The sequence below is a fragment of the Chiloscyllium plagiosum genome, chromosome 11 (assembly GCF_004010195.1).
Source record: "Chiloscyllium plagiosum isolate BGI_BamShark_2017 chromosome 11, ASM401019v2, whole genome shotgun sequence".
Lineage (NCBI taxonomy): Eukaryota > Metazoa > Chordata > Chondrichthyes > Orectolobiformes > Hemiscylliidae > Chiloscyllium > Chiloscyllium plagiosum.
This window is the reverse complement of record NC_057720.1, coordinates 13,290,738-13,317,613: the sequence shown is the minus strand read 5'-3', so window position 1 is coordinate 13,317,613 and position 26,876 is coordinate 13,290,738. Positions and strand designations below refer to the sequence as shown.

General features: G+C 40.8%; 1 protein-coding gene across 6 annotated transcripts in view; it reads right to left on the bottom strand.

Moving 5' to 3' along the window:
* The window catches only part of LOC122554150 (heparan sulfate 2-O-sulfotransferase 1), a 210,007-nt gene that overhangs the window by 4,000 nt on the left and 179,131 nt on the right, over positions 1-26,876 (bottom strand). For all 6 annotated transcript variants that reach the window (XM_043698719.1, XM_043698720.1, XM_043698722.1 and 3 more), the window contains 3 exons: positions 17,645-17,783; positions 10,592-10,689; positions 2,814-2,971 (listed from right to left, as the gene is read on the bottom strand). In XM_043698719.1, the coding sequence (XP_043554654.1) occupies positions 2,814-2,971; positions 10,592-10,689; positions 17,645-17,783 (395 nt within the window). The remainder of the gene's footprint in view (positions 1-2,813; positions 2,972-10,591; positions 10,690-17,644; positions 17,784-26,876) is intronic.

Below are 26,876 nucleotides of genomic sequence, written 5' to 3'. Positions count from 1 at the left end.
TCTGGACAATTAGGGATTGGCAACATTTCACACACATCATTCCTAATTGCAATGCCTCTTTTGGCATTCTCTTTTGAGAAAAGAAATACAAAGTAAACATTAAGAACCTTACTCGATTTATACACAGGTTACCTCAGTGGTGCTGGAAAGATCGCATTCCTTGATTCATTTATTCTGTGAGTTTGTGAGCATGTTCCTTGATCTGGCTTGACAAGAGTTACTTTTTTTTTTACTTCTAGACCTACACGTTCTATATCTCTTCAGGTTTTAGACAGTATTGAGCCCATTGGTTTTTGGCTTTCTTTCTTCATCCTCTCCTTTCAGATCTTTGACACTCTAGGGCCTCTGGATCTGTTAGTTTCACCCTGTCTATTTAAGAGGCAACACTTGCTTTGAATCTCACACTTTCATTGAATTGCCCATGCTGACCAAGTTTCCAAGTCTAGACCAGTATGACTTGCTTGCGTTTGGCCAATATCCCTCTAAACCTTTCCTATTCCCATACTTATCTGAATGTCTTTTAAATGCTGTAACTGTACCTGCACCAACCACTTCCTCTGGCAGTTCATTCCACAAAAGAAGCGCCTTCTGAGTGAATTTGTTGTCCATCGGATTCCTTTAAAATATTTCTTCTCCCACCTTAAAATGATGCCCTCTATTTTTGAACTCCTCCACTCAATGGAAAAGACTTTTGCCATTCACTTTATCCATGCCCATCATTTTATAAACTTTGATAAGGTCACCCCTTAACTTCCTACACTCCAGTGAATATAGTCCCAGCTTATACAATCTCTCCTTTCAACTCAGTTCTAGCAACATCCTGGTAAATCTTTTCTGAACTCTGCCTAAGATAATAATATCCTACCTAGGCAATCCGAACTGTACACAGTACTCCAAAAGTGGCCTCATCAACACCATGTACAACCTAAACATGATATTCAAATGCCTATACCCAAAGGTCTGCGCAATGAAAGCAAGTGCGCTAAATGCCTTTTTAAACAACCTGTCTATCTCTGATGCAACTTTCAAAGAACCATGTATCTGAACCTCTAGATCTTTCTGTTCGACAATACTACCCAAGGCCCTACCTGTAACTGTATAAGTCCTACCCTTGTTGTTGCACCAAAATGCAATATCTCTCATTTATCCAAATTAAACACCACCTGCCACTCCTCAGCCCATTGGCCTAATTGACCAAGATCCTTTTGTAATCTTAGATAACCTTCGACATTGTTGCCTCTACCACCAATTTTGGTGTCATTCACAAACTTAGTAACTGCGTCTTCTAAAGTCTCATCCAAATCGTTTATATAAATGATACAACAAAAGTGGACCCAGTACCAATCCCTGCAGAACAACAGTGGTTACAGGTGTGCAGTCCGTAATACACCCCTCCACCATCACCCTCTATCTCCTACTGTTAAGCCAATTTTGTATCCAATTAGCAAGCTCTTCCTACTTCCCATGTAATCTAACTTTACTAATTAGTCCACCATGCAGAACCTTGTCAAAGACTTTACTGAAGTCCATGTAGACAACACCTACTACTCTGGCCTCAAACGTTTTGATTGCATTCTCAGAAAACTCAAGTTTGCGAGACAACATTTCCCACATATCCCCATGCTGACTATCCCTATTCAGTTCTGGCCACTCCAAATGCATGTAAATCCTATTTCTCAGAATCCTCTCCAACAACTTACCCACCACTGATATCAGACTCACCGGCTTATAGTTCCCAGGCTTCACCGTGCAGCCTTCCTTAAACAAATACATAACATTAGCCACCATCCAGCTCTCTGGCACCTCACTCGTTGTAGTAGATGATACAAATAGCTCTGCTTGAATGTCTCCCATTAAAGTGGCACTGATGTATTGACAAGTAGTGATTCCAGAAGAAAATGAGGACTGCAGATGCTGGAGATCAAAGCTGAAAATGTGTTGCTGGAAAAGCGCAGGTCAGGCAACATCCAAGGAGCAGGAGAATCGACGTTTCGGGCATGAACCCTTCTTCAGGAAGTAGTGATTCCAGTCCACTTCAGCAAAATCATATTACTGCTTAGTAAAACTAGTTTTTCCCCAATTGAGAATTTTCTATCACTACCCTTAATCTAGCAGAGTTATGGTCACTTCCATCAAGGTGCTGTGGTGGCGTGGCAAAGCAAAGCAGGTCAGGCAGCATCGAGGAGCAGGAGAGTCGACGCTTTGGGCAAAGCCCATCATCATTCCTGATGAAGGACTTGTGCCTGAAACATTGACTCCCCTGCTTCTTAGATGCTGCCTAACGAGATGCTGTGCTTTTCCAGTGCCACACTTTTCAAATCAGATCTCCAGCATCTGCAGTCCTCACTTTCTCCATCACGGTGCTCCCCACTAATATCTCTTTCATCTGTCCAGCTTCATTCTGAGCTAAAACTATGTCAAAGCCTCCTCACTGCTCTTGTTGGGCTTGCTGCATACCAGTTCCAATGATACTGACTTATCCATAATACTGACAGTCAAAACATGCTTGGAAACCAACCTCAGGTCTCAGATGACAATAGTTCCCAGAAGCCATTTTTCCAAATTTCTAAAATGGGCCAAAGGGCTGAGGAGTGGCAGATGGAGCTTAATTTGGAGGAAGGGGAGATATGCATTTTGGTAAAAACAAACAACGGCAGGAGTTATACAATTAATGGTAGGGCCCTGGGTAGCATTGTCGAACAAAGAGACCTAGAGGTTCAGATACATGGTTCTTTGAAAGTTACATCACAAGGAGATTGGGTGGTTAAGAGATTAGAACTACATTTCCAAGCATACATCATTTTCAGACAGACCTGTACGATATAATTCTGTTGCTCCTCTAAAGAAGCGTGGCAAGACGGCTTCCAGGAGCATTATAAAGTCTTCTAATTCCTCAGTTATCCCGACAAGAAGATACTCGTTCACCAAGTTGTATTTGGCTTGCTCCAAAGCCCATTTGCTTCCAACATTCCTATAAAGACAAAGAGTTATGGCAGTTGGTAGTATAGACAGAAAAAAGGATTTGTACAGATCCTTATATATCATAATTACAACTGGAAAAAAACAATGAATCTCTCTCTTTTCTGTTGCAGTTACAATCTTATTAAAAACATTGATGTTTAGGAAATAGGTCACAGATGCCACTACTTTTACCAAGGCGAATAATAAGCTTTTATTGACAACCTTTTCTCTTCAAGTCAGATGGGTAAACAGACAGTCTGACAATACAAGTCACTGGGCATTTTATATCATTCACAGCCAGTTAGCTATCAACAGGGCCAGTAGAAAATCCCAGGCATATTGTGTAAATTAATACTTAGCATAAATCCCACTGAGCGCTGCAATTTCTAAAATGTTTTTAAAAAATGCAAACTAAATCAGAATGTACTTTCGAGTAATACTGAACATAACCATGTTACAGTACCCATTCAAACTTAGAAGATGTCATTTGGTGATTATTCACATACAGCATAATATTTTAAAGATTTATTTTTTAGAAATATAGGTCATTGACTATTTTACAGCAATGCTGCAGTTGCTGCTATTAGCCTGCAACACCAGTAACTCTTCTGTCTAGACATTCTAAACTTCTGGCTGTGCACAAGGTGTGAAATCCCACACTATGACAAATGGCCCAAATGCTTCTCAAAAGCTCAATGGCTAAGATTGCAGGAACATTCCCGAATCTAACCAAAAGGTTCTTGCTTTAAATATAAAATTTAATTACGGCAACCAGAGATTCACTGTTTTTCTACAATGTTAGCTAGTCAGCACCTACTCTGACGATTCAAAAACTTACATCTCAAAAGATGTTTTGATGTTTCACTTTCATAAAATCTATTGGATGGATTTTCTAAGGAGTGGCAGTTACAGTTATGTTGCCATTCAGCTCCTACATCTTTAAGAGTGAGTTCCGAACCTCTGGCAGGAGATTCTGATCTTGGAACGTGTAGAAATGTGGAATACGCCTTGAATCCAACTGTGTCTTCGTACTGCAGAATTGTTATGGAAAAGCAAAACATACCAGTTTCTTCACGGCAATAGTTGTCATATTGTGACTAAGTGTCGAGCAGCATGGATGGCTACTGAGATAGGGCAAGCATGTAAGGTAGGTGAAAGTTTGGGGTCTCAGGTGAGTGCCATGTCAAGGCCACCAGGTAAGCAACTGATGTTTAGGGTAGGTTAAGGGGATATGGCCTATCAGGGAGATTGGAAGTGTTGGTGGGGGTGGAAATGTAGGCAAAAATGAGGACTGCAGATGCTGGAAACCAGAGTTTAGATCAGAGTGGTGCTGGAAAAGCACAGATCAGGCAGCATCCGAGGAGCAGGAAAATCAGCGTTTCGGGCAAAAGCCCTTCATCAGCAATGTGTCAGGAAAGTGAGCGATGGGAGAGTTGACAGCAGCGGTTGGTGGGAGACACTTCTGAAAGCAGAGGTCTAAGAGTTTGATGACGTGTAGTTGAGGAGTGAATGAAATTTAGGAGTTAGTTTAGTACTTACACAGGAGTTAGACAAGACTTTACATAGTTATGCAGGAAATGTTAGACTATCAATTTAAGTGTAGAGAAACCTTATGAATTCTCCAGTTCAAATGGATACTTTCAGAGGAAAAGTGTAGGGAAATTGCCCAGAAAATCTTCAGTTTTCTGAGTAATTCCCTTGGAGTCTGTTATCTTGTGAATTCTGCAGGGTTCCAACACACAACTCTAGCCTGTTCTGCGCAAATGACTATCTGGCCACTGGTAAATCAGGGCCTATGTTTCTGTCAGATGAAGTTGAAACACTACAGTCACTTTTAACAGCAAACAATCTCCATTCAGAAAAACGTAATTGGAAAACCAAGCAGAAATCATCTAATATTGCTTTCTTCCCATTTATCACGCCTCCACAGATGTATCAATGCAGAAGAACCTTGGCTTTCCATTAAGATGACGTGGGTTGTATGAAGAATGTGCCCTTGATGGCAAATCAGATTGTGTGAATACAAGCACTACATAACTTTTATAAAATAGCATATCTCAAGACAAACATGTTGGAAAATCGGATCGGAGATTCTATTGCTTCAATAGTAACGGTACTTCAGTTTATTGCCCTATCCAAAGGATAGTCATCACGCCGTATTTAAGCACCACCTGGAGTTATGTACTCAACTCGAGAATTCTGGATCCTTACACTACATCTGTCACACAACCATGAGTGCTACCAATCAACTCCAAATTGAGATTAAGAAACGCAAAGTAAAACTCCTGTATGTCTTAACCATAATCCCACCAATACTTCTTATTTTTCATTTCATTCATCCTCATTGCATCCTAAGTGAAAGGGTACAGTATATTACACTTTGTGCAAACCAGCTTTGAATTGTGGGCATGTACCCAAATGAAAATTATTTCATCTGTGACTGATTTAAAAGTGGTAGACTTTTGAACTTAATGGACTACATTGAATTCAAAATCCAATTCTTCAGAGCAGAAATTAATAACAGATTAATAGTTTGGGCAATAGAAAATCATTGGTCACCTTATCTACCTTTCCAAGCTTTCCACTTGGATCCTTATGTGATTCAGAAATTAAGTGCTTTGCATTTCCTTTCCTGGTACAATTTTATCCAGTCCTTCTTTTAAAATTGCATGCTACGTTTTAAAACAAAAACAAAATCACTCATGGGAAGTGGGCATAATTGGCTGTCAGTATTTATTATCCAGCACAAGTTGTCCATGTGAAGGTGGTGGTGAGCTTCATTCTTGAACCACTGTGCTGTCAGTAGACCCACAATGACACTTGGAACGGAATTCCAGGATTCTGATCCATTGACAGTGAAAGAATGGCAGTATATTTTCAACTCAGGATGATGAGTGTCTTGGAGGAGAACTTGTGGCTGCTGGTGTTTCTATATATATGATGCTCTTGTCCTTGTTGCAGGGTTGCAAGGTTCAAAGACTCTTTGGTATATTTCTGCAATGCATCTTGTAGATGGTATACACTGCTGCTACTGAATATTGGTGATGTGGTGGGGGGGGAAGAAAGAGTGGATGTGGTGCCAATCAAGTGGGCTGCTTTGCCCTGGATGCTGTCAAGCTGTGAGCGATGTTGGAACTACACTCTGAGTCATACAGCTGGAAATACAGCCTTGATCTAACTCATCTACCAAATCGCACAACTAGGGCTGCAGACAAGGCTTTAAAATAAATGTGGGCAGCGGGAGTGGGGGCGTTCAGTTACAGGGCAAATTAGAAAGCCCAAATTAAAACAGGAAGTAACAGTGCAGACCTCAGAAGAGGTTATTAAAATCTCCAGCACAGACACAAATCGGGCAGAGTATCTGAAAAGGGTTAGCAATCAATCTTCAAGTACACTGGACAAACAAATGATAATGAAAAGAACGATAGTTAATATAGGACTTAAGGCGTTCTATCTGAATGCATGCAGTATAAGGAATAAGGTAAATGAGCTTGTGGTGCATATCAAAATTGGCAGTTATGACATGGTGGGTATCACGGAGACGTGGCTGCAAGGGGATTAGGATTGTGAGCTGAATATTCAAGGATATACATCCTATTGAAAAGATAAGCAGGTGGGCAGAGGGGTTGGCATTGCCCTAATAGTAAAAACTGAAATTAAATCAATAGTGAGAAATGAAGTATGGTCAGATGGTGTAGAATCTACATAGGTAGAAATGAGGAACTGCAAATGTGAAAAAATGGAGTCATGTATAGGCCTCCAAACAGTAGTCAGGAGCTGGGGCATAAGATACACCAGGAGATAAGAAAGATTTGCAGGAAAGGCAAAGTTACAGTGATCATGGGAGATTTCAATATGCAGGTGGACTGGGAAATTCAGGTTGGTAGTGGGTCACAAGAAAGGGAATTTGTGGAATGTCTATGAGATGGCTTTTTGAAGCAGCTTGTGATGGACCCCACTAGGGAACAAGCAATACTGGACTTAGTATTGCGCGATGAAGCAGATTTTATAATCGCGCTTAAGGTGAAGGAACCCTTAGGAAGCAGTGATCATAGCATAATCAAATTTACTCTACAATTTGAGAGACAGAAGACAGAATCAGAGGTAACTGTATTTCAGCTGAATAAAAGGTAAGGACAGAGGCATGAGGGAGGAGCTGGGTAGAATTGACTGGGAGAGGAGCCTAGCAGGAAAGACAGTGGAACAGCAACGGCAGGTGTTTCTGGGAGTAATTCAGGAGAGACAGCAGTGATTCATCCCAAGGAAAAGGAAGCATGGTACAGGGAGGATGAGGCAACTATGGCTGAGTAAGGAAGTCAGGGATAACATTTAAGCAAAAGAGAAAGCATATAAAGTACTGAAGAACAGTGGGAAACCAGAGGATTGGAGAGCTTACAAAGACCAACAAAGGGCAACAATAAAAGAAATAAGGAGGGAGAAGATTAAATATGAGGATAAGCTCGCCAGTAATGTAAAGGAAGACTGTAAGAGCTTCTTTAGATGTATAAAGGGCAAAAGAGAGGCAAAAATGGACAATGGGCTGCTGGAAAATGACATAGAAGAGACAACAATGAGGAACAAAGAAATGGCTGAGGAACTGAATAATTACTTTGCGTCAGTCTTCACAGTAGATGACACAAGTAATTTCCCAAAAATTCAAAACAGTGAGAGGGCAGAGCTGATTATGGTGGCCATTACCAAGGGGAAAGTGCTAGAAAAAACTGAATGGCGTGAAGTAGGATAAATCATCTGGACCAGATGGACTACACCCCAGAGTTCTAAGGGAGACAGCTGAAGAGATACAGAGATAAGACAGCTGAAGAGATAACAGAGATATCAGTGGTAATCTTTCAGGAATCACTAGAATTAGGGAGGGTCCCAGAGGACTGGTAAATCGCTAACATAACACCCCTGTTTAAAAAGGGAGTAAGGCTGAAGATGGAAAATTACAGACTGATTAGCTTAACCTCGGTCATGGGTAAGATCCTGGAATCCATCGTGAAGGATGAAATTTCTGAATACTTGGAAGTGTATGGTAAAATAGGGCAGATTCAGCATGGTTCCATAAGGGTAGATCTTGCCTGATAAACCTGCTAGAATCCTTTGAGGAAGAATTTAGCAGGTTAGACCAAGGAGAGCCAATGGATGTTATCTACTTGGACTTCAAGAAGGCCTCTGACAAGGTGCCACACACGAGACTACTGAGTAAGATCAGAGTCCACGGTTTTAGAGGCAAGGTGCCAGCATGGATAGAAGCTTGGCTGCCTGGCAGAAAGCAGAGAGTGGGGATAAAAGGGTCCTTCTCAGGATGGCAGCTGGTGTTTTGCAAGGCTCAGTGTTGAGACCACAACTATTCACTTCATATATTAATGATCTAGATGAAGGAACTGAGGGCATTCTGGCCAAGTTTGCAGACGATACAAAGATAGGTAGAGGAATAGGTTGCAATGAGGAGTCAGAGAGGCAGCAGAAGGATTCGGACAGATTAGGAGAGTGGGCAAAGAAGCGGCAGATGGAACACAATATGGGAAAGTGTGAGGTCATGCACTTTGGTAGGAAGAACAGAGACATGGACTATTTTCTAAATGGGGAGAAAAGTCGGAACTGCAAAGAGACTTGGTAGCTCCAGTCCAGGATTCTCTCAAGGTAAACCTGTAGGTTGAGTCAGTAGGGTAGTTAGGAAGGCAAATGCAAAGATGGCATTTATTTCCAGAGGACTTGAATATAAAAGCAGGATGTACTTCTGAGGCTCGAGAAGGCTCTTATCAGATCATATTTGGAGTACTGCGTGCAGTTTTGGGCCCCATATCTCAGAAAAGATGTATTGGCTCGAGTGTTCAGAGGAGATTCACCAGAATGGCCCCAGGAATAAAAAGCTTGACATATGAGGAACATTTAAGGATTCTGGGTCTATACTCGACAGAGTTGGTAAGAATGAGGAGTGATCTTGAAGCTTACAGAATACTGAATGGCCTGGACAGTGTACATGTTGGGAGGATGTTTCCATTGGTGGGAGAGACTTGGACCTGAAGGCACAGCCTTAAAGTAAACAGAAAATCTTTTAGAACAGAGATAAGGAGAAACTTCTTCAGCCAGAGAGTGGTGAATCTCTGAAATTCACTACCACAGAAGGCTGTGAAGGCCAGGTCATTGAGTATATTTAAGACTGAGATAGATAGGTTCTTGACTGTAAAGGGATCAAGGGTTACTGGGAGAAAGCTGGAAGAAGGGGTTGAGAAACTTATCAGCCATGACTGAATAGCGAAGCAGACTCAATGGGCCGAGTAGCCTAATTTCTGCTCTCATGGTCTAAAATGTTGCCCCTCAGGTTCCTTTTAAATCTTACCCCTCTCACCATAAACCTATGCCTTTGACTTTTGGACTCCCTTACTCTGGGGGAAAGGCTATTACTCGATCAATGCCCCTCATGATTTTATAAACCTCTGTGAGGTCACCCCTCAGCCTCAAATTCCAGGGAAACAAGCTCCAGTCTATTCAGTCTCTCTCTATAATTCAAACCCTCCAATCCTGGCAACGTCCTTGAAAATTTTTACTGAAGCCTTTCAAGTTCAACATCTTTCTTATACCAGTTAATAGTGTTCATTCAAGCAAGTGGAAAGTTTTCTAACTGATTTATGCCTTGTGGATGGTGGACAGACTATGGGGAGTCGGGAAGTGTTACTCGCTACAGTAATCATAACCTCTGACCTGGTCTTGTAGCCACTGTACTCATATGGAGAGTCCGGTTCAGTTTCTAGTCAATGGTAACCTCAGGATGTTGATAGTGGAAGATTCAATGATGGTAACACCATTGAATGTTAAGGGTGGTGGTCTAATTGAATTTTATACAAGATGGTCATTGCTTGGCAATTGTGTGGTATGCATGTTATTTGCCAGTTGTCAACCCAAGCCTGGATACTGTCCAGGTCTTAATGCATTTGGACATACTTCAGTGTGTGAGGTTGAGCAAATGGTGCTACACATTCTGTAATGATCAACAAATATCCTCACTTCAGACCTTACGATGGAAGGAAGGTCATTGATGAAGCAGCTGAAGATGGAGTCTACGCCACTCTCCTGAGGAACTCCTGCAGAGTAAGTCTGAAATTTTATTTTCTCCCCCTTGTTAATATATGTTCCACAATTCCCCTTTTCAAAGATTTTTTAAAATGTATGTTTCCTATTTTCTTTCCAAATTAAACTTATGTCTCAGTCTTTTAATCTCAGCCTCAACATTGAACTCTATCTATTACCATTAAATGGGGTAAATCTGCCATTTCACTCAAGATTGCTACTGTCTCCATTGATATTTTAGTGCCAATGAGTGCTTGTGCCCATTTGTGCTTTGTGCCCATTCTTATTTCCCACATTCAATAAGACTTCACAGGCACTAGTGAGAAGGGAATTTTCAATGTCATCAGTCCAAGCTGCATTTCAATCTAAATTACAAATTATACTCTGTGGAATGGATTTATTTTTCAAGCATTGAAAAATACTTTATTCTGTAAAGGTGTAACAAATAGTCTGCCAAATGTACATAATTATGTCAAGTCAGTATTTAATTTTGAAAAAATGTTTAATATATGTTTTGAGCTTTAATTGAATACTTTAAATTTTCTATTGTACCTACCAGCATTCTGAACTGTGGCCACAAAAGAAAGGAATCTGAAGCCAAAGTTTCTCTGGAGCACAGTCTGACCCACCAGCTGCAACACATTCATCAAATGTCTGACGAAGGGGAGGGGTGAGGGAAGAAAGAGAAAGAAATTGCTGCAAGCTAACAGTAAATCAGTACAAGCAGAAATAAGTGCTACCAATCATTTCATGTTCTCAAATCAATGCTTCAGAAGCATCAGGATGTCAAAGTCAGTCTAGCAATCTTAAGACACTATAATATTTTTAACTCAACTAATTTTGAACATGTTGCAACAAACCATATATCAATTGAACCAGTGCTCTAAATGCTTATGGCTCCTTAAATCTTACTTGGAACAGAATTCCAATTCTTAAACAAATGTATATCAAAAACAGTTGAGAAATGCTGATTGAAAATCTTTTATTAACCTGCCACAACCACAACATTACAACACCAGCTGGGCTTGATAAGTTTATTAGAGTAAGTCCCAGTATATTTAATTTACAAACCTATACTTCAGCCAAGTATGCCGTTAACCAGAATGAGCTGCTAGTATTTAGAAGGTGGTTGTGCTTTTAGATTAATACTGTAGATTAAGTTGAATTTAATTTGGAATGAAGACCATCCCTGTAAGTAGGTTATTAATATGCTTGCCAATTCAACAAAAATATAACTAAGCAAAAGCAGGAATATAAAAACAGAATTTGCTAGAAAAGCTCAAATGGTCTGGCAGCATCTGCAAATTGAAATCAGAGTTAATGTTTCAGATCCAGTGACCCTTCCCTCAGGCTTTCTTTCTCTCTTTCTTCTTTTTACTTTTGCTCTTTTTCTTTTTTTTGTTTTCTTTTTAGCCTGGAGTGTGGCAGGGAGTGAAGGGGTAGCCTCCAGCAGCCACGGCACCAACGCCAGGATGAGCTGGACACGGCCCAAGGCCTCCCGATGAGTGAGATACAGGTTCTGCGCTGACACCCCAGCCTGGACTTGTGAGCTAAGCTAAGGCTCCAGGTCCGCAGCTAGGCCTGAATGCCTGAAGGAAGAGAAAGGCTGTCTTGCCCCTGTGTGGACGTTTTCTTTGTCTTTGGTATCCAGGTATTCCAGTGGCCTGGCAGGTGATCTTGCCCAGGGCTGGTGGTCTCAGTCCAGCAAGGTGATCTTCTTCAGTGGAGTCCTCCAGCCCATTATTCCAGCAATTCGGCGTGGCAATCTTGTCCCTGCTACATCTTTCCTTAATCGGCCTTCCCAAAGCCGAGAAGTCATTAACTGAACTGATTAACTTCGTCTTCAATTTTACGTTTTTTAAAATTATGTATGCAAGTGCCATGGTGGGACGACTTATAAAATTATTCACTGTTCTTTTCATGTAAAAGTACACTTGATAAGTTTCTATTCAAGACTGGTCAAGACTATACTGTAAGCAACCAGATATTTCTATAAACCAACAGCTATTCATCCTTGTGATCATAAATTATTTTAAATATCACACATCAAAGAACTTTTACGTGCAGGATCAATAGAAGAGAAGGAGCTCAAGGTGCAATCTAATCTTGAGGTTCAAGTAGGCTATTAAAAAAATTGAGATCTGCCTTGTGATTCACAGTTATTTGACATTCATTTGATTACATTATTTTCGGGTAACTTGAATGAAAGTACTCTCCATTTACAATTATATATCTGACAGCAAGAATTACAAGGGTGAACTGAATTCAAGTTTTTTTGAAATTTGTTTTGCTCCACGAATTTTCTGCCATATCTCCTTTCCCACAGCCTCAAGAAAGGATTCAGAAAAGATTTACAAGGATGTTGCCAGGGTTGGAGGATTTGATCTATTGGGAGAGGCGAAATAGACTGGGGCTGTTTTCCCTGGAGCGTTGGAGGTCGAAGGGTGACCTTATACAGACCTATAAAATTATGAGGGGTATGGATAGGGTAAAGAGACAAGGTCTTTTCCCTGGGTTTAGGGTGAGAGGGTAAAGATTTAAAAGGAATCTAAGGGGCAACGTTTACATGCAGTTGGTGGTGCGTGTATGGAATGACCTACCAGAGGAAGTGGTGGAGGCTAGTACAATTACAACATTTAAAAAGCATCTGGATGGGTATATGAATAGGAAGGGTTTAGAGGGAAATGGGGCAAGTGCTGGCAAGTGGGACTAGATTAATGTAGGATATCTGGTCAGCATGGATGAGTTGGACCGAAGGGTCTGTTTCCACGCTGTACATTTCTATGACTCTATTATGTGCCAGCTTTGGTTCAGGAGCAATATTCTTGTCACAAAGTCTGATCGGCAAAGGATGAGCATAGAGGGAGAGAGTGGTATAGTGGTAATGCCACTGGACAGTAAGCCAGAAACCCGGTTTGATGTTTGTGGTCATGGGTTGGAATCGTACCATGACACATAGTGAAATTTAAACTCAATAAAATCTGACATTAAAAGGTAGCCTAATAGCAACCAGTGTCAACTATCATCAAAAAGAGAAACAGGTTCACTAATAGATAAAGGAAATAGATAAATTTGCTGTCCTTACTTGTTGTTTATGTACCCCTAGACGCAATGACTGTTAACTCTCCTCTGAATGGGCTGAGCAAGCCATTCAGTTCCTCTGTAATTAGGAATGGGCAATAAATCCTGGCCTAGCTACCAACACCCGTACTCCATGGGCAAATGAAAAAAATGTCAAGGTCCAGTTCTGGAACTTGAACACTATTTCACATGACAATTCAAAGCTTTACTGAGAAATGCCGTACTATTGAGGAAGCCATTCTTTGGATGATGAAGTTAAAGTGAAGTTGAACTTGCAGTGTCAAGGGAATGTAAGAGATACCAAGGTCTTACATAAAGAACAGTAGGAGTGTTCTCTTGGAATCAATGCTAACACCACAGAATTCAGATTGTTTTATATTTTTATTTTTATTGCTGTCCTCCTCTCATTCTAATTTCTTTCCTTAATTAATTTTTCAGTCATTCTCTGACCAATCATTTGGCCTGCCACTACTTTTTGCACAATAGTATTTCCACAGCTGTCTTAGCTAAGATGGGTTAAATCCAAATAGGTAGCTCTTTAAAACTTTTTAGTCACTAGGACTTGGGTGCCCACAGGATAAAGTCACTAAGCTATCAGATAAATCAGAAATTAATTTACTTAAATTTCATTACTTAATGGAGCCAATAAATATTTAGTTTTGCATTTAGAAAAAGATGTTAAATAAAACCAAATATGAAATAAGCATCTGCATCTTGCAAATAATCCATTCTAAGAGCAAACTCTAAGTCATCTAAGTCATGTACACTGTTCAGTGGTGAAAATGCAACAAAGCTTTGATAGAGAGCTGTCCAAAACTAGGTTCTATTGAAAGCTGCTTGTTTTTTTAGGTTTAATGTCATTGAGGGCTTACAAGAGTCACAGAGTTCGATGGCTAGTAGATTGAAAAGTGATTACACTGCAGGATCAGTCAGATAGACGGGTGACTTTCAGGAAAGGTAAGAAGTTAGTTCAGAAATCTCCTGTGGCTATTCCTCTCTCAAACAGATACTCAGTTTTGGGTACAGCTGAAAAGGATAGTCTCTCAGACGAAAATAGAAGATGCAGTCAAACCTTGGGCACTAAAAATGAATCTATGTTAGGCGGGGTTTAATAAAATTTAAAAGAATAATTTAATAGGGGATTCACCTGTCAAGGGCACAGACAGGAGATTCTGTGGCAGTGTGCTTGAATCTAGGATAGTATGTTGCTTTCCTAGCTGCAGGATTAAGGATGTCTCAAAATATTTGAAGCATATTGTTAAATGGGAGAGTGAGACGCTGTAAGTTATTGTACACATTGACAGGAATGAGATAGTTAGGGAAAAGATTAAGCGCTCTACAGAGTTAATATAAGAGGTTAGGTAGAAGATTAAAGAGCAGAACCTTAAAAGTAATAATTTCTGATTTACCCCTGATGCCAAGCTCAAATAAGGGAAGGAATGAAAGGATAAAGAAGATAAATCAATGTCTGAAGAGATTCAGTGATCAAGGGCCTTGGATCATTGGGATTTTCCTGTGCAGCAGAGGAGACCTGTTCAAATAGGATGAGTTTCACCTGAACTGGGAAAGGACCAATATCCAAGCAGAGAGACTTACAAATTCTATGGAGGGGGAAGGAATCTTAAGTAGCGGAGTAAATGGAAAGACAGACGAGGCTGCTTTTGAATCTGAAAGAAACAAGTTCATTAGAAAAAACAGACAAGACCTAGTCAGAGAACAAAGTAACTCTGAAGAATTAAACTGCATTTATTTTAATGCAAGGGTCTTCCAGGTAAGGCTGATGAACTCAGGGCGTGTTTGGGAACATGGGACTGGGACATCATATCTATTACAGAAATTTGGCTGAGGGATGGGCAGCACTGGCAGCTCAACGTTCTGGGTTTCAGATGCTTTGGAAGGATAGAAAGGGAGGCAAAAGAGGAAAAGTGACATTTTTGATTAAGGAAAATATTACTGCTGTAACTAGAGAAGATATTTCTGATAAATCATCCAGTGAAAATATATGGGTTGAAATTAGAAATAAGAAAGGAATGATCACCTTGCTGGGATTGTAGTATGGACCCCCCCCCCCCCCCCCAATAGTCAGAGGGAAACTGAGGAACAAATAAGTAGAGAGATCTCAGATATATGTGAGAATAATAAGATTGTAATAGTGGGTGATTTTAATTTTCCAAACATTGAGTGACTACCATAATGTTAAAAGTTTGGATGGTGAAGAATTTGTTAAATATGTTCAAGAAAATTTCTTTATGAATATATAAATGTTCCTACTAAAGAAGGAGCAAAACTTGACCTTCTCTTAGGTAATAGGCCAGGGCAAGTAACTCAAGTGATAATAAGTGAACACTGAGTCTAGTGGTCACAATTCTATTTATTTTTAAATAGTTATGGAAAAGGCTACATCTCTGATAATAGTTAAAGTTTTTAATTGTATTAAGGCAAACTTTAATGGTATGGGACAAGAACATTCAGAAGTTGCTCAGAGTAGACTGTTTGCAGGTAAAGGAATATTCGATAGGATTAGAGAACAATGAATAAATAAAGAAATTGAGGTTCTAGTCAAGGATAAAAAAGAATCCATATATGACGTACAGACAACTAGGTTCAAATAAATCTCTTAATCAGTATAAAGAGTTAAAAATCACACAACACCAGGTTACAGTCTAACAGGTTTATTTGGAAGCACTGGCTTTCTGAGCGCTGCTCCCTCATCAGTTAGTATAAACAGCGTTGGGGCATTTTTAAGAGGGAGATCAGGAAGGCAACAGGGATTCTGAGATAGCCTTGCCAGATAAGGTTAAAGATAATCCAAAGAGATTTTACAAGTACATTATGATCAAGACAGCGACTAGATAAAAAATACAACACATTATCGACCAAAGAGGTTGTCTTTGTGTTGAATCTCACGAGATGGAAGTGATATTAAATTAATATTTTACTGTGCAGAAAGAAATGGAAGCTAGAGGATTCAGGGAAAAGAATATTGATTTGAAAACAGTTCACATTAAAGAAGAGGAAGTGCAGGAGGTCTTAAAAAAAAAGGTGGAAAAATCTCTGGAATGCAATCTCATGGAGTCATAAAATTGCACAAACTGAAACAGACCCTTCAATCACTCATCCGAGCCAATCGGATATCCTAAATTAATCTACTCCCATTTGCCAGCATTTGGCCCATATCCCTCTAAACACATCCTATTCATATACCTGTTAAATGTTGTAATGGTACCAGCTCCAACATCTCCTCTGGCAATTCATTCCATACAGGAATCACCTTCTGCAAGAAAATGTTGCCCCTCAGATCCCTTTTAAATCATTCTCTTTTCACCTTAAACCTATGCCTTCTAGTTTTGGACTCCTCTACTCTGGGAAAAAGGCCTTGGGATTATGGTCAGCATGGGCTGGTTGGACCAAAGAGTCTGTTTCCATGCTGTATGACTCTTGACACTATCACTCTATTTAACAGATGATGGAAAGAATACTTTTTCATGATCTCTACTTGCAATGATTACCAGTTACATGATTAATGTCACTTGTGTGAAAGTGCTGCAAAAATTATTTGCAGTCTATACAGTACAATTAAACAACATAGAAGCACGTTCCAGGGTGAACACCAATGATAGCTTGGCAGAAAAAAAACGTTGGACAGTATTAAGTCTGTCCTACCCTCATGTCTGGTTATAAAATTTAAAAAAAAAAGAGTGGAATGAGTGTTGTATCCATTTACAACCAAACGTAGGTAGATAGGATAGTGAAGGCGGCGTTTGGTATGCTTTCCTTTATTGGTTAGAGTATTGAGTACAGGAGTTGGGAGGTCATGTTGCGGCTGTACAGGACATTGCTTATGCCACTGTTGGAATATTGCATGCGATTCTGGTCTCCTTCCTATCGGAAAGATGTTGTGAAACTTGAAAGGGTTCAGAAAAGATTTACAAGGATGTTGCCAGGATTGGAGGATTTGAGCTATAGGGAGAGGCTGAACAGGCTGGGGCTGTTTTCCCTGGAGCGTCGGAGGCTGAGGGGAGACCGTATAGAGGTTTACAAAATTATGAGGGGCATGGATAGGATAAATAGACAAAGTCTTTTCCCTGGGGTCGGGGAGTCCAAAACTAGAGGGCATAGGTTTAGGGTGAGAGGGGAAAGATATAAAAGAGACCTAAGGGGCAACTTTTTCACGCAGAGTGTGGTACATGTATGGAATGAGCTGCCAAAGGATGTGGTGGAGGCTGGTACAATTTCAATATTTAAGAGGCATTTGGATGGGTATATGAATAGGAAGGGTTTGTAGGGAATTGGGCCGGGTGCTGGCAGGTGGGACGAGATTGGGTTGGGATATTTGGTCGGCATGGACAGGTTGGACCGGAAAGTCTGTTTCCATGCTGTACATCTCTATGACTCTATAATAAAGTAAATTGAACAGTCCTAAAATCAACTCTCAAAAATGGTCAAGTAGCTCTCACATTTTGTTATGTTGCCCTGGCTATTGAGATTTTAAATATTATTCCAATTACTTTTGTATTGTGCACAATACCTTTTTATCTCCCTGTTTTCTTCTCTTTAGACCAGGCCTATAGTCATCACCAAAGCGCAGAAAATAGTAGTACGACACTAGTCGCTCAATGGGATCTCGAATAACATTTACATAGATGGGTTTCTTTTTCACACCATATCTGAAGCAATGAGAAGAGAAACAACATTTATTGTTGATTTCAATGTTAAATACTATGCAAAATGATTTTCAATATTGCTCTGGGCGCAACTGTAAATATTTGTGACTTATTAAATATTTTCTGAATTTACAGTTCTACCATTCCAATGCTTCTGTTTATACTTGCTATGTCTATAAATATAGCATAGCAACTAACCCAATAAGTCAATGTTGTACATATAAAAACACATCATGTATTTACTGCACCCAAATGAATATTCTTGTTATTTTCAAGGAATTAAGAAAAACAGCATCTCTTAATTTTAACCAAGTTTCTATTTTGTTAAGAACTTTGTTCAGGTCTTTATTTGTAATGATGGATGCTAAACATTTTGCAAACAGATTGCTAACAATATAAATGCCAAAGCTTTTAACCCATTTTTATGTTCCAGGAGGATTTCATTTAAATAGAAAGCCTTTTACTCCCCCCTAAGAATTAAGTAAGGAATGTTTGTTCAATGAATATAGAATATACCTCATCATTAATGAAATGAAATGAAAACAGTGCAGTGATATCAGTTAACCATATCTGCTCTGCTGCTATTTCTTTGGTTTATTGCCAGACAGTAAGTTAGCATCTTTTTTTAAAATCACCACTGCACTCCTGAGTTACAGCAAAACAGGGAGCAGAAAAAGTAGTCGTAACTCCTCTGATACTCAAGAGTTTTAAACTTTAAGTAGGTTTGCACTGACAGCTAGAGAGTGTGAGCATTTTCAAGAGTAACTTTTATCAAAAGTCTAATTTTTGATTTAAGTTTAGCAATTAACTAAACATTACTCTTTTATGTTAAATTAAAAGAGTTTATTGCTGCCTTAAATCAGGGATAATAGGCTCAAACCCAAAAGATGTAGCTAGTTAATTGCTGACTAAACCAGCTTTTTTGAAATTTGAGTCAGTTGTTTTCAGGAAACAGAAATAGAAACCTCCTATTCAGAAGAATGAAACAGCAATAGTGAAAGCAGATTCCATAATGAGATGTGGCTGTAGATGCGATTCCAAAACAGCATGCTGCTCTGTGGTCCTATGGTAAAAAGATGTTATGGAGCAGCTCAGGGCACTCTTCTAGGGGAGGGTGTTCAGGAAGAGGTCTTGTTCCACATTGGTACAAATGACTTGAGTAGGAATGAGGATGAGGTCCTGAATTAAAGATTTTAGGAAGTTAGGTAAGAGATTGAAACACAGGGTCTCGAAAACAGTCATATTCAATTACATCCAATTTTCACATATTCGTGAGAAATAAGACAAAACAAGGTGTTGGTCTGGTAAATGTGTGTTCTAGACATTATATCAGGAGCAGGGTACTGTTGTTGTTAAATTTCACTATTCACTTTTTGTTGATTACATGTCCCCAGAGGTTTTGGAACATAGAACATTACAGCGCAGTACAGACCCTTCGGCCCTCGATGTTGCCCTGACCTGTGAAACCAGTCTGAAACCTATCTAACCTACACTATTCCATTTTCATCCATATGTCTATCCAATGACCATTTAAATGCCCTTAAAGTTGGCAAGTCTACGACTGTTGCAGGCAGTGCATTCCACACCCATACTACTCTGAGTAAAGAACCTATTTCTGACATCTGTCCTATATCTATCACACCTCAATTTAAAGCTATGCCCCCTTGTGCTAGCCATCACCATCAGAGGAAAAAGGCTCTCACTGTCCATCCTACCTAACCCTTCGCAACAGTGTCACTAAAATTGCCAGGGAGGATCACTTTATCATGAATTTGGACTCAGGTCAGGGACTGTCCGACATATAAAACCCTTCTTTGTCTACAGCATCCTCTGTTGAGGAATGTAGTGCACACAAGTTTTGGGTAAGCTGAAGTGGTATGAGGAGTTCCTTTATTCCACAAGGCAAACCTCTGGGATGATCAACTTGTTTTTCATTGTGAAACCCATCCTGCGTAGGCGATTCTGTTCTTCTGATTTACTCTCCTAGAGTAAGGTGGAACTGCCACGTTGTTTCTTGATCTGGCTTTCCCCTGCTTGTTGTATCTTACTGAAGGTGATGATGTCAAGTCTAAACTTTGAGTAAAGCTAGTAGTACCAGTCTGTGGATGTTGGTTTACGTTCCAAATTTCATTCTGAGGAGTGGAAGTTACCTGCATATGAATTCTTTCAACAAGGAGGGCCATTGTAAACCTGCTACCACATAGACTAGGAGGACCAAGATCTTGATCTAGTGGCAAGGATTTCCAAGACAACTGGAGACAAGGCTGCCTTCAGTTAGGAACGCAAAATGGTAAAAATTACCCTTACTGTGGTCTCAGATAGAGCCTCAGACTTCATTACTCCTACACTCCAAGAGACTTAGCCCCTTACAATTAATGGCCAGTCAACTTCCCAACTGCTTAACAATTTTGGCAGCACAAATACGTCAATTGTGTTACTTAGTTAGCCCAGAATTTTGCAATATTTGCTCAAACCTCCCAGGTGGGAGAGTCAATGTCATCAAACAGGTTAACTCATACTGTCAGAAACATGCGTCTCCAAAACTGACAGGACCATGTAGAGTCTATGGAGCACCAGAAAAACCACTAATGCACTAGTCTCAAAATTGTACAGGAATTTTCATACATTCTATGCTTTCTAAGAATGCCACGATTGATAATGATATCAACATATTTCTTAAAAAAGCAAGCTCTGCCCACATAATATCAATTCCATGACCATGCTTAGAACAGCATGACATTAAACCAAGGCTAAAAACAACCAGGTCATTAGACTTACCAGAGTGGTAAACTGTGGTGCTGGCAAAGCACAGCAGGTCAGGCAGTATCCGAGGAACAAGACAGTCGACGTTTCGGGCATAAGCCTTTCACCAGGAATAATGAACATTCCTGATGAAGGCTTATGCCTGAAACGTTGACTCTTCTGCTCCTCGGATGCTGCCTGACCTGCTGTGCTTTTTCAGCGCCACACTTTTCACCTCTGATCTCTAGAATCTGCAGTCCTCACTTTCTCTTATTATACTAAACACCCTACTGTATGACATTACATCTGGTTCTGCCACAGGCATTCTATCACTGCTTTTGATGTTTCCAAAGACACAAGGGTGTCAACATCATAGGAATCACCCAAGAGAAAACTCAACTTAAGTTGGCAGGCCATGTCACCCGCACAAATACCTACAGAATCCCCAAGTGGATTTCCCATGGAGAATTGTTTCTGGGCCAACATTCAGATGGTCAGTATAACAGTGCATGGGCATCCTAAAAAAAAGGAGCCTTATTAATTTTTTGCTTTGCAGGCTACCTCTGAGAAACATATGGAGGCAAGCACTGAAATCAGCCAGATGGAGGCAAATTAATTCAGCTTGCAATGTACTGTGTAGCACATGCGTGATAACATTATTTCAACTAATGCAGTGATTTTCCAAAGCAAAAATTATCTTCAGTAACTTAGCTCTGATTTTAACAATGATTCCTGTTGGGAAACCATGCTTCACTTAAAATTGGTAAAGTTGAGTTGTGCTCCTAAAATTCTAAGGAAGGACATCCTGTATTACTCTAGAAAATTGTTTAGAATGAACTCCATGAAACTGCTCTTCAAGTTACTTCTACCAACTTAGTTTCGTCCATCTTTATGAAAATTAAAGCTTCCCATATTTTTGTCTTATGCTTATTATATGCACCTCTAATTTGAAGAGTCATACAGTTTGGAAACAGACCCTTCAGTCCAACTTGTCAGCACTGCCCAGACATCCTAATCTGACCAAGTCCCATTTGGCAACATTTGGCCCACATCCCTCTCACCCTTCTTATTCATATACCCACCCAGATTCCCTTTAAATATTGTAATTGTAATAGCCTCCACCACTTCCTCAGCCTGCTCGTTCCATACATGCACCAGCTTTCGCGTGAAAATGTTGCCCCTTAGGTCCTTATTAAATCTTTCACCTCTCACCTTAAACCTATGTCCTCCAGTTTTAGACTCTCCCACCCCAGGAAAAAGACCCTGGTTATTCACCCTATCCATGCCCCTCAAAATACTGTAAACAACTAAAGATCCCTCAGCGTTTGATTCTCCCAGGAAAAAAAACAGCCTATTCGGCCTCGCCTATAGCTGAAACTCTCCGGTCCCAGCAACATGCTTGTCAATCTTTTCTGTACACTCTCAAGTTAACAACATCCTTCCTATAGGAGGGAGACCAGAACTGTGCACAGTATTCGAAAAGTGATATCAAAAATGTCCTGCAAAGCCTCAACATGACGTCCCAACTTCTATACTCAATGTTCTGATCAATGAAGGCAAGTGCGCCAAATGCCTTCTTTACTACAAGTCCTACCCTGGTTTGCCTTATTAAAACACAACACCTCATATTTATCGAAATTAAACTCCATCTGCCACTCCTCATCCCACTGGCTCACCTGATCAAGGTCTTGTTGAACTCTGAGGTAACCTTCTTCACTGTCCACTACCCCACCTATTTTGGTGTCCAAAGTTAAAAATCACACTGCTTCTTTATCAGGCGCCCCAAAAGCTAGTGCTTCCAATTAAACCTGTTGGACGAGAACCTGGTGTTGTAAGATTTTTAACTTTGTACATCCCAGTCCAACATCATCATCAAATCATTTCTAAATCATTTTCATCTCCAAATCATTTTGGTGTCATCAACAAACTTTCTAATCATGTTTCCTATATTCACATCCAAATCATTTATATAAATGAAAAAAAGCAGTGGACCCAGCACCAATCCTTGTGGCACACCCCTGGTAACAGGCCTCCAGTCTGAAAAACAACCATTCACCACCACTCTCTGTCACCTACCTTCAAGCCGACTTTGTATCCAAATGGTTACTGACCCCGGATCCCATGTGATCTCACCTCAAAAACCAGTCTACCATGCGGAATCTTGTCGAATGCTTTGCTGATTACTTGATACATAATTTGCTCAATTATCTAATTACTCAGGGTGGTGGGGGATGAGTGGGCTATAAAACACATCAGTGATTTCTATCTTTTTGCTATTTCCTAACTCCACCTGCAGTGATTTCACATCTTGATCAAGATTATTGTTTTTGGCTGCCTTTGTCTCATCCTTTATCAGTCGTACTTAATATCCATTTTAGTTTTGCCCATCTCTTCTGAAATGGGCAAACTTATCAAGAATATTTTCTACATTTGAATAGCAATAGTTGAAAGATTTAAGATTTTATAAATTGAAATTAAATCCAGAGATGAGTGATCAAAATGTAAAAATAAATACATTACCTTGAAATAATGAGTGAAAATCTCAAATGTTTTCAGGATACAACATCTCCAATGAATCAGAAAAGGTATTACATATCTAATATCCATATCTACCTCATCAGCCTAAACAGTATAATATAAAGCAGTGGCCTAGTGGTATTATTGCTAAACTATTAATCTAGAAATTCGAATACAGGGCTGGGGACTTGGGTTTGAATCTTGTCATTGCAATTGAAAAAAAACCGTCTGGAATTAAGTATCTACTGTTGACCATGAAACCATCGTAGATTGTCGGAAACACCCATCTGATTCACTAATATCCTTCAGGGAAGGAAATCTGCCATCCTCATCTGGTCTGCCATACAAGTGACTCCATACACACAGCAATGTGGTTTACTCTCAATTACCCTCTGAAGTGGCCCTGCAAGCTTCAAAACTGGATGGATCACCTGGCATTGACCTAGGCACCAGAAAAGACAACAGCAGAAATAGCCTTGTTGACCCTGCAAAGTGCTCCGCATTTACATCTGTGGGCTGGTACCAAAATTGGGTGAGCTCTCTCACAGACTAATCAACAACAGCCTGACGTCATATTCATGGAATCACACCTCAAGACAATGTCCCAGGAGCCACCTTGGATATGTCCTGTCCCACTGGCAGAACAGACCCAACAGTGGTGGTAGCACAGTCAGGAGCTACCCTAAGTGTCCTCAACATTGACTTGGACATCATGAAGCCTCATGGCTTCAGATTAAACATGGCCAAGGGAACCTCTTGCTAATTACCAAGTACCATCCTCCTTTGATTGATAAATTTGTACTCCTCCAAGTTGAACAACATTTGGAGGAAACACTGAGGATGACAAAGGCAAAAAACGTACTCTGGGTGGGGGATTTCAACGTCCACTATTAAAAGTGGCTCCGCAACAGTAATACTGATCTAGAGTTTTTGAAAAGATTTGTAGTTCAGGTGGTAGATGAGGTGTAGATTCGTTCGCCGAGCTGGTGTGTTTTTCTGCAAATGTTTAGATTAGACTAGATTACTTTCAGTGTGGAAACAGGCCCTTCGGCCCAACAAGTCCACACCGACCTGCCGAAGCGCAACCCACCCAGACCCATTCCCCGACACCTAACACTACGGGCAATTTGGCATGGCCAATATGCACCTAACCTGCATATTTTTGGACTGTGGGAGGAAACCGGAGCACCCGGAGAAAACCCACGCAGATACAGGGAGAATGTGCAAACTCCACACAGTCAATCGCCTGAGGCGGGAATTGAACCCGGGTCTCTGGCACTGTGAGGCAACAGTGCTAACCACTGTGCCACCGTGCCGCCCATTGCCACCGTGCCGCCCATAATGTTGTGTTGCCTCGCTAGATGACATCGTCAGTGTGTCTTTGATGAAGTGTTGCAGTGTGACATGCCTTGTATTTAAGTGCTTAAATAGCAGGCAGGACAGAGCACCAACACTTTGTCAGAGACGCACTGATGACGTCTCCTAGCAATCAAATCTACACCTCAGTACTACTGATCGACCTGACCGGGTCTTAAAAGACCTATAGCTGCTAGATGAGGTCTGTAGCAGGTGGTGAAAGAGCCAACTAAAGGGAAAATATTCTTACCAATCTGCCAGTTGCCGATGCATCTGTCCAGGACAGTAGCGGTAAGAACAACCACTGCAAGTCCTTGTGCAAATGAATTCCTGCCTTCACATTGAGAATAATCTCCATTGTGTCAAAAGGTGCTATCACTGTGCTAAATGGGGCAGATTTCAAACAGATCTAGCAACTCAAGACTGGGCATTCATGAGGCGCTGTGGGCCATTAAGAGCAGAATTGTATTCCAGCACAATCTGCAATCGCATGGCTCAGCATATCTCCCACTCAACAATTATCATCAAGCCAGGGGATGAAACCTGGTTCAATAGAGAGTTCAGAAGGGGGTGCCAGGAGCAGCAGCAGGCACACCTGAAAATTAGGTGTTAACCTGATGAAGCCACCAAACAGGACTACTTGCATGCCAAATAGCATAAGCTGCAAATGATAGATAGAGCTACAACAACTGATCAGATCTAAGCTCTGCCATCTTGTCACATCCATTCATGAATGGTGGTGAACAATTAAACAACTGACTGGAGGAGGAAGCTCCACAAATATCCCAATCCTCACATCAGTGCAAAAGTTAAGGCTGAAGCAATCACAGCAATCTGCAGCGAGAAGTGCCGAATGGATGATCCATCTTGGCTTCCTCCAACAGTCCCCAGGATTATAGGTACCAGCCTTCAGCCAATTCAATTCACTCTACATGACATAAAAATTGGTTGGACACACTGGATACTGCAAAGGCTACAGACCCTGACAACATTCCAACAATAACACTGAAGACTTGTGCTCCAGAACTTGCTACTTTTCTAGCCAAGCTTTTCCAGTACAGTTTCAACTTTGGCGCCAACCCAACAATATGGAAAATTGCCCAGGTATGTCCTGGAAATAAAAAGGAGGACAAATGCAACCCAGCCAACTACCGACAGATCAGCATACTCTCGATCATCAGTCAAATGCTGGAAGATACCATCAATGGCGCTATCAAGCAGCACCTGCTCAGCAATAGCCAGCTCAATGACGCACAATTTGGGTTCCACCAGAGCCATTCAGCTTCATTACAGCATTGGTTCAAACATAGACAAAAGAGCTGAATTCTAGAGATGAGGTGAGAGTGACAGCCCTTCACATCAAAGCTGCATTCAACTTATTCTGGCATCAAGGGGCTTGAGCAAAAAATGCATCAATGGGTATTGGGGGGAAACTCTCCACTGGTTGGAGTCATACCAGACACATAGGAAGATGGTCGTGGTTGTTGGAGGTCAGTCACCTCAGCTCTAGGACATCTCTGCAGGACTTTCTCAGCGTAGTGTCCTCGGCCCAACCATCTTCAGCTGTTTCATCAATGACTTTCCCTCCATCATAAGGTCAGAAGTGGGGATATTCACCGATGATTGTACAATGTTCAGCATTATTTGCAACTCCTCAGATACTGAGGCAGTCCATGTTCAAATGCAACAGGATCTAGACAATATCCAGGTTTGGCTTGACAAGTGGCAAGTAACATTTGCACAACACAAATGCCAGGCTATGACCACCACCAATAAGAGACAATCTAACCACTGCCCCATGACATTCAACAGTGTTATCATCACTGAATCCCTCACTATTAACATACTGGGAGTTATCACTGGCCAGAAACTCAATAGGTCTCGCCACAAATACAGTGGCTACAAGTTCAGATCAGAGGCTAGGAATACTACGGTGAGTAACTCACCTAACTCCCCTAAACCTGTCCATCATCTACAAGGCACAAGTCAGGAGTGTGATGGAATACTCCCCACTTGCATGGACCGTGTAGCTCCAACAACACTCAAGAAGTTTGACACCATTCAGGACAAAACAGCCCACTTGACTGGCACTAAATCCACAAGCATCTACTCCCTTCACCATCGACACTCAGTAGCAGCAATGTGCATTATCTATAAGATGCACTGCAAAAATTCACCAAAGATCCACAGACAGCACCTTTCACAATCATTTCCATCTTGAAGGACAAGACCAGCAGATACATGGGAACACCACCACTTGGAGGCTCCCCTCCAAGCCACTCATCATCCTGACTTGGAAATATATCATCATTCCTTCACCACTGATAGGTCAAAATCCTGGGATTCCCTCCCTAATGGCATTGTGCATCAACCCGCAGCAGGTAGACTGCAATGGTTCAAGAAGGCAGTTCACCCCCCACCTTTTCAAGGGCAACTAGGGATGGGCAATAAATGCTGGCTCAGCCAGCGACACTCTCATCC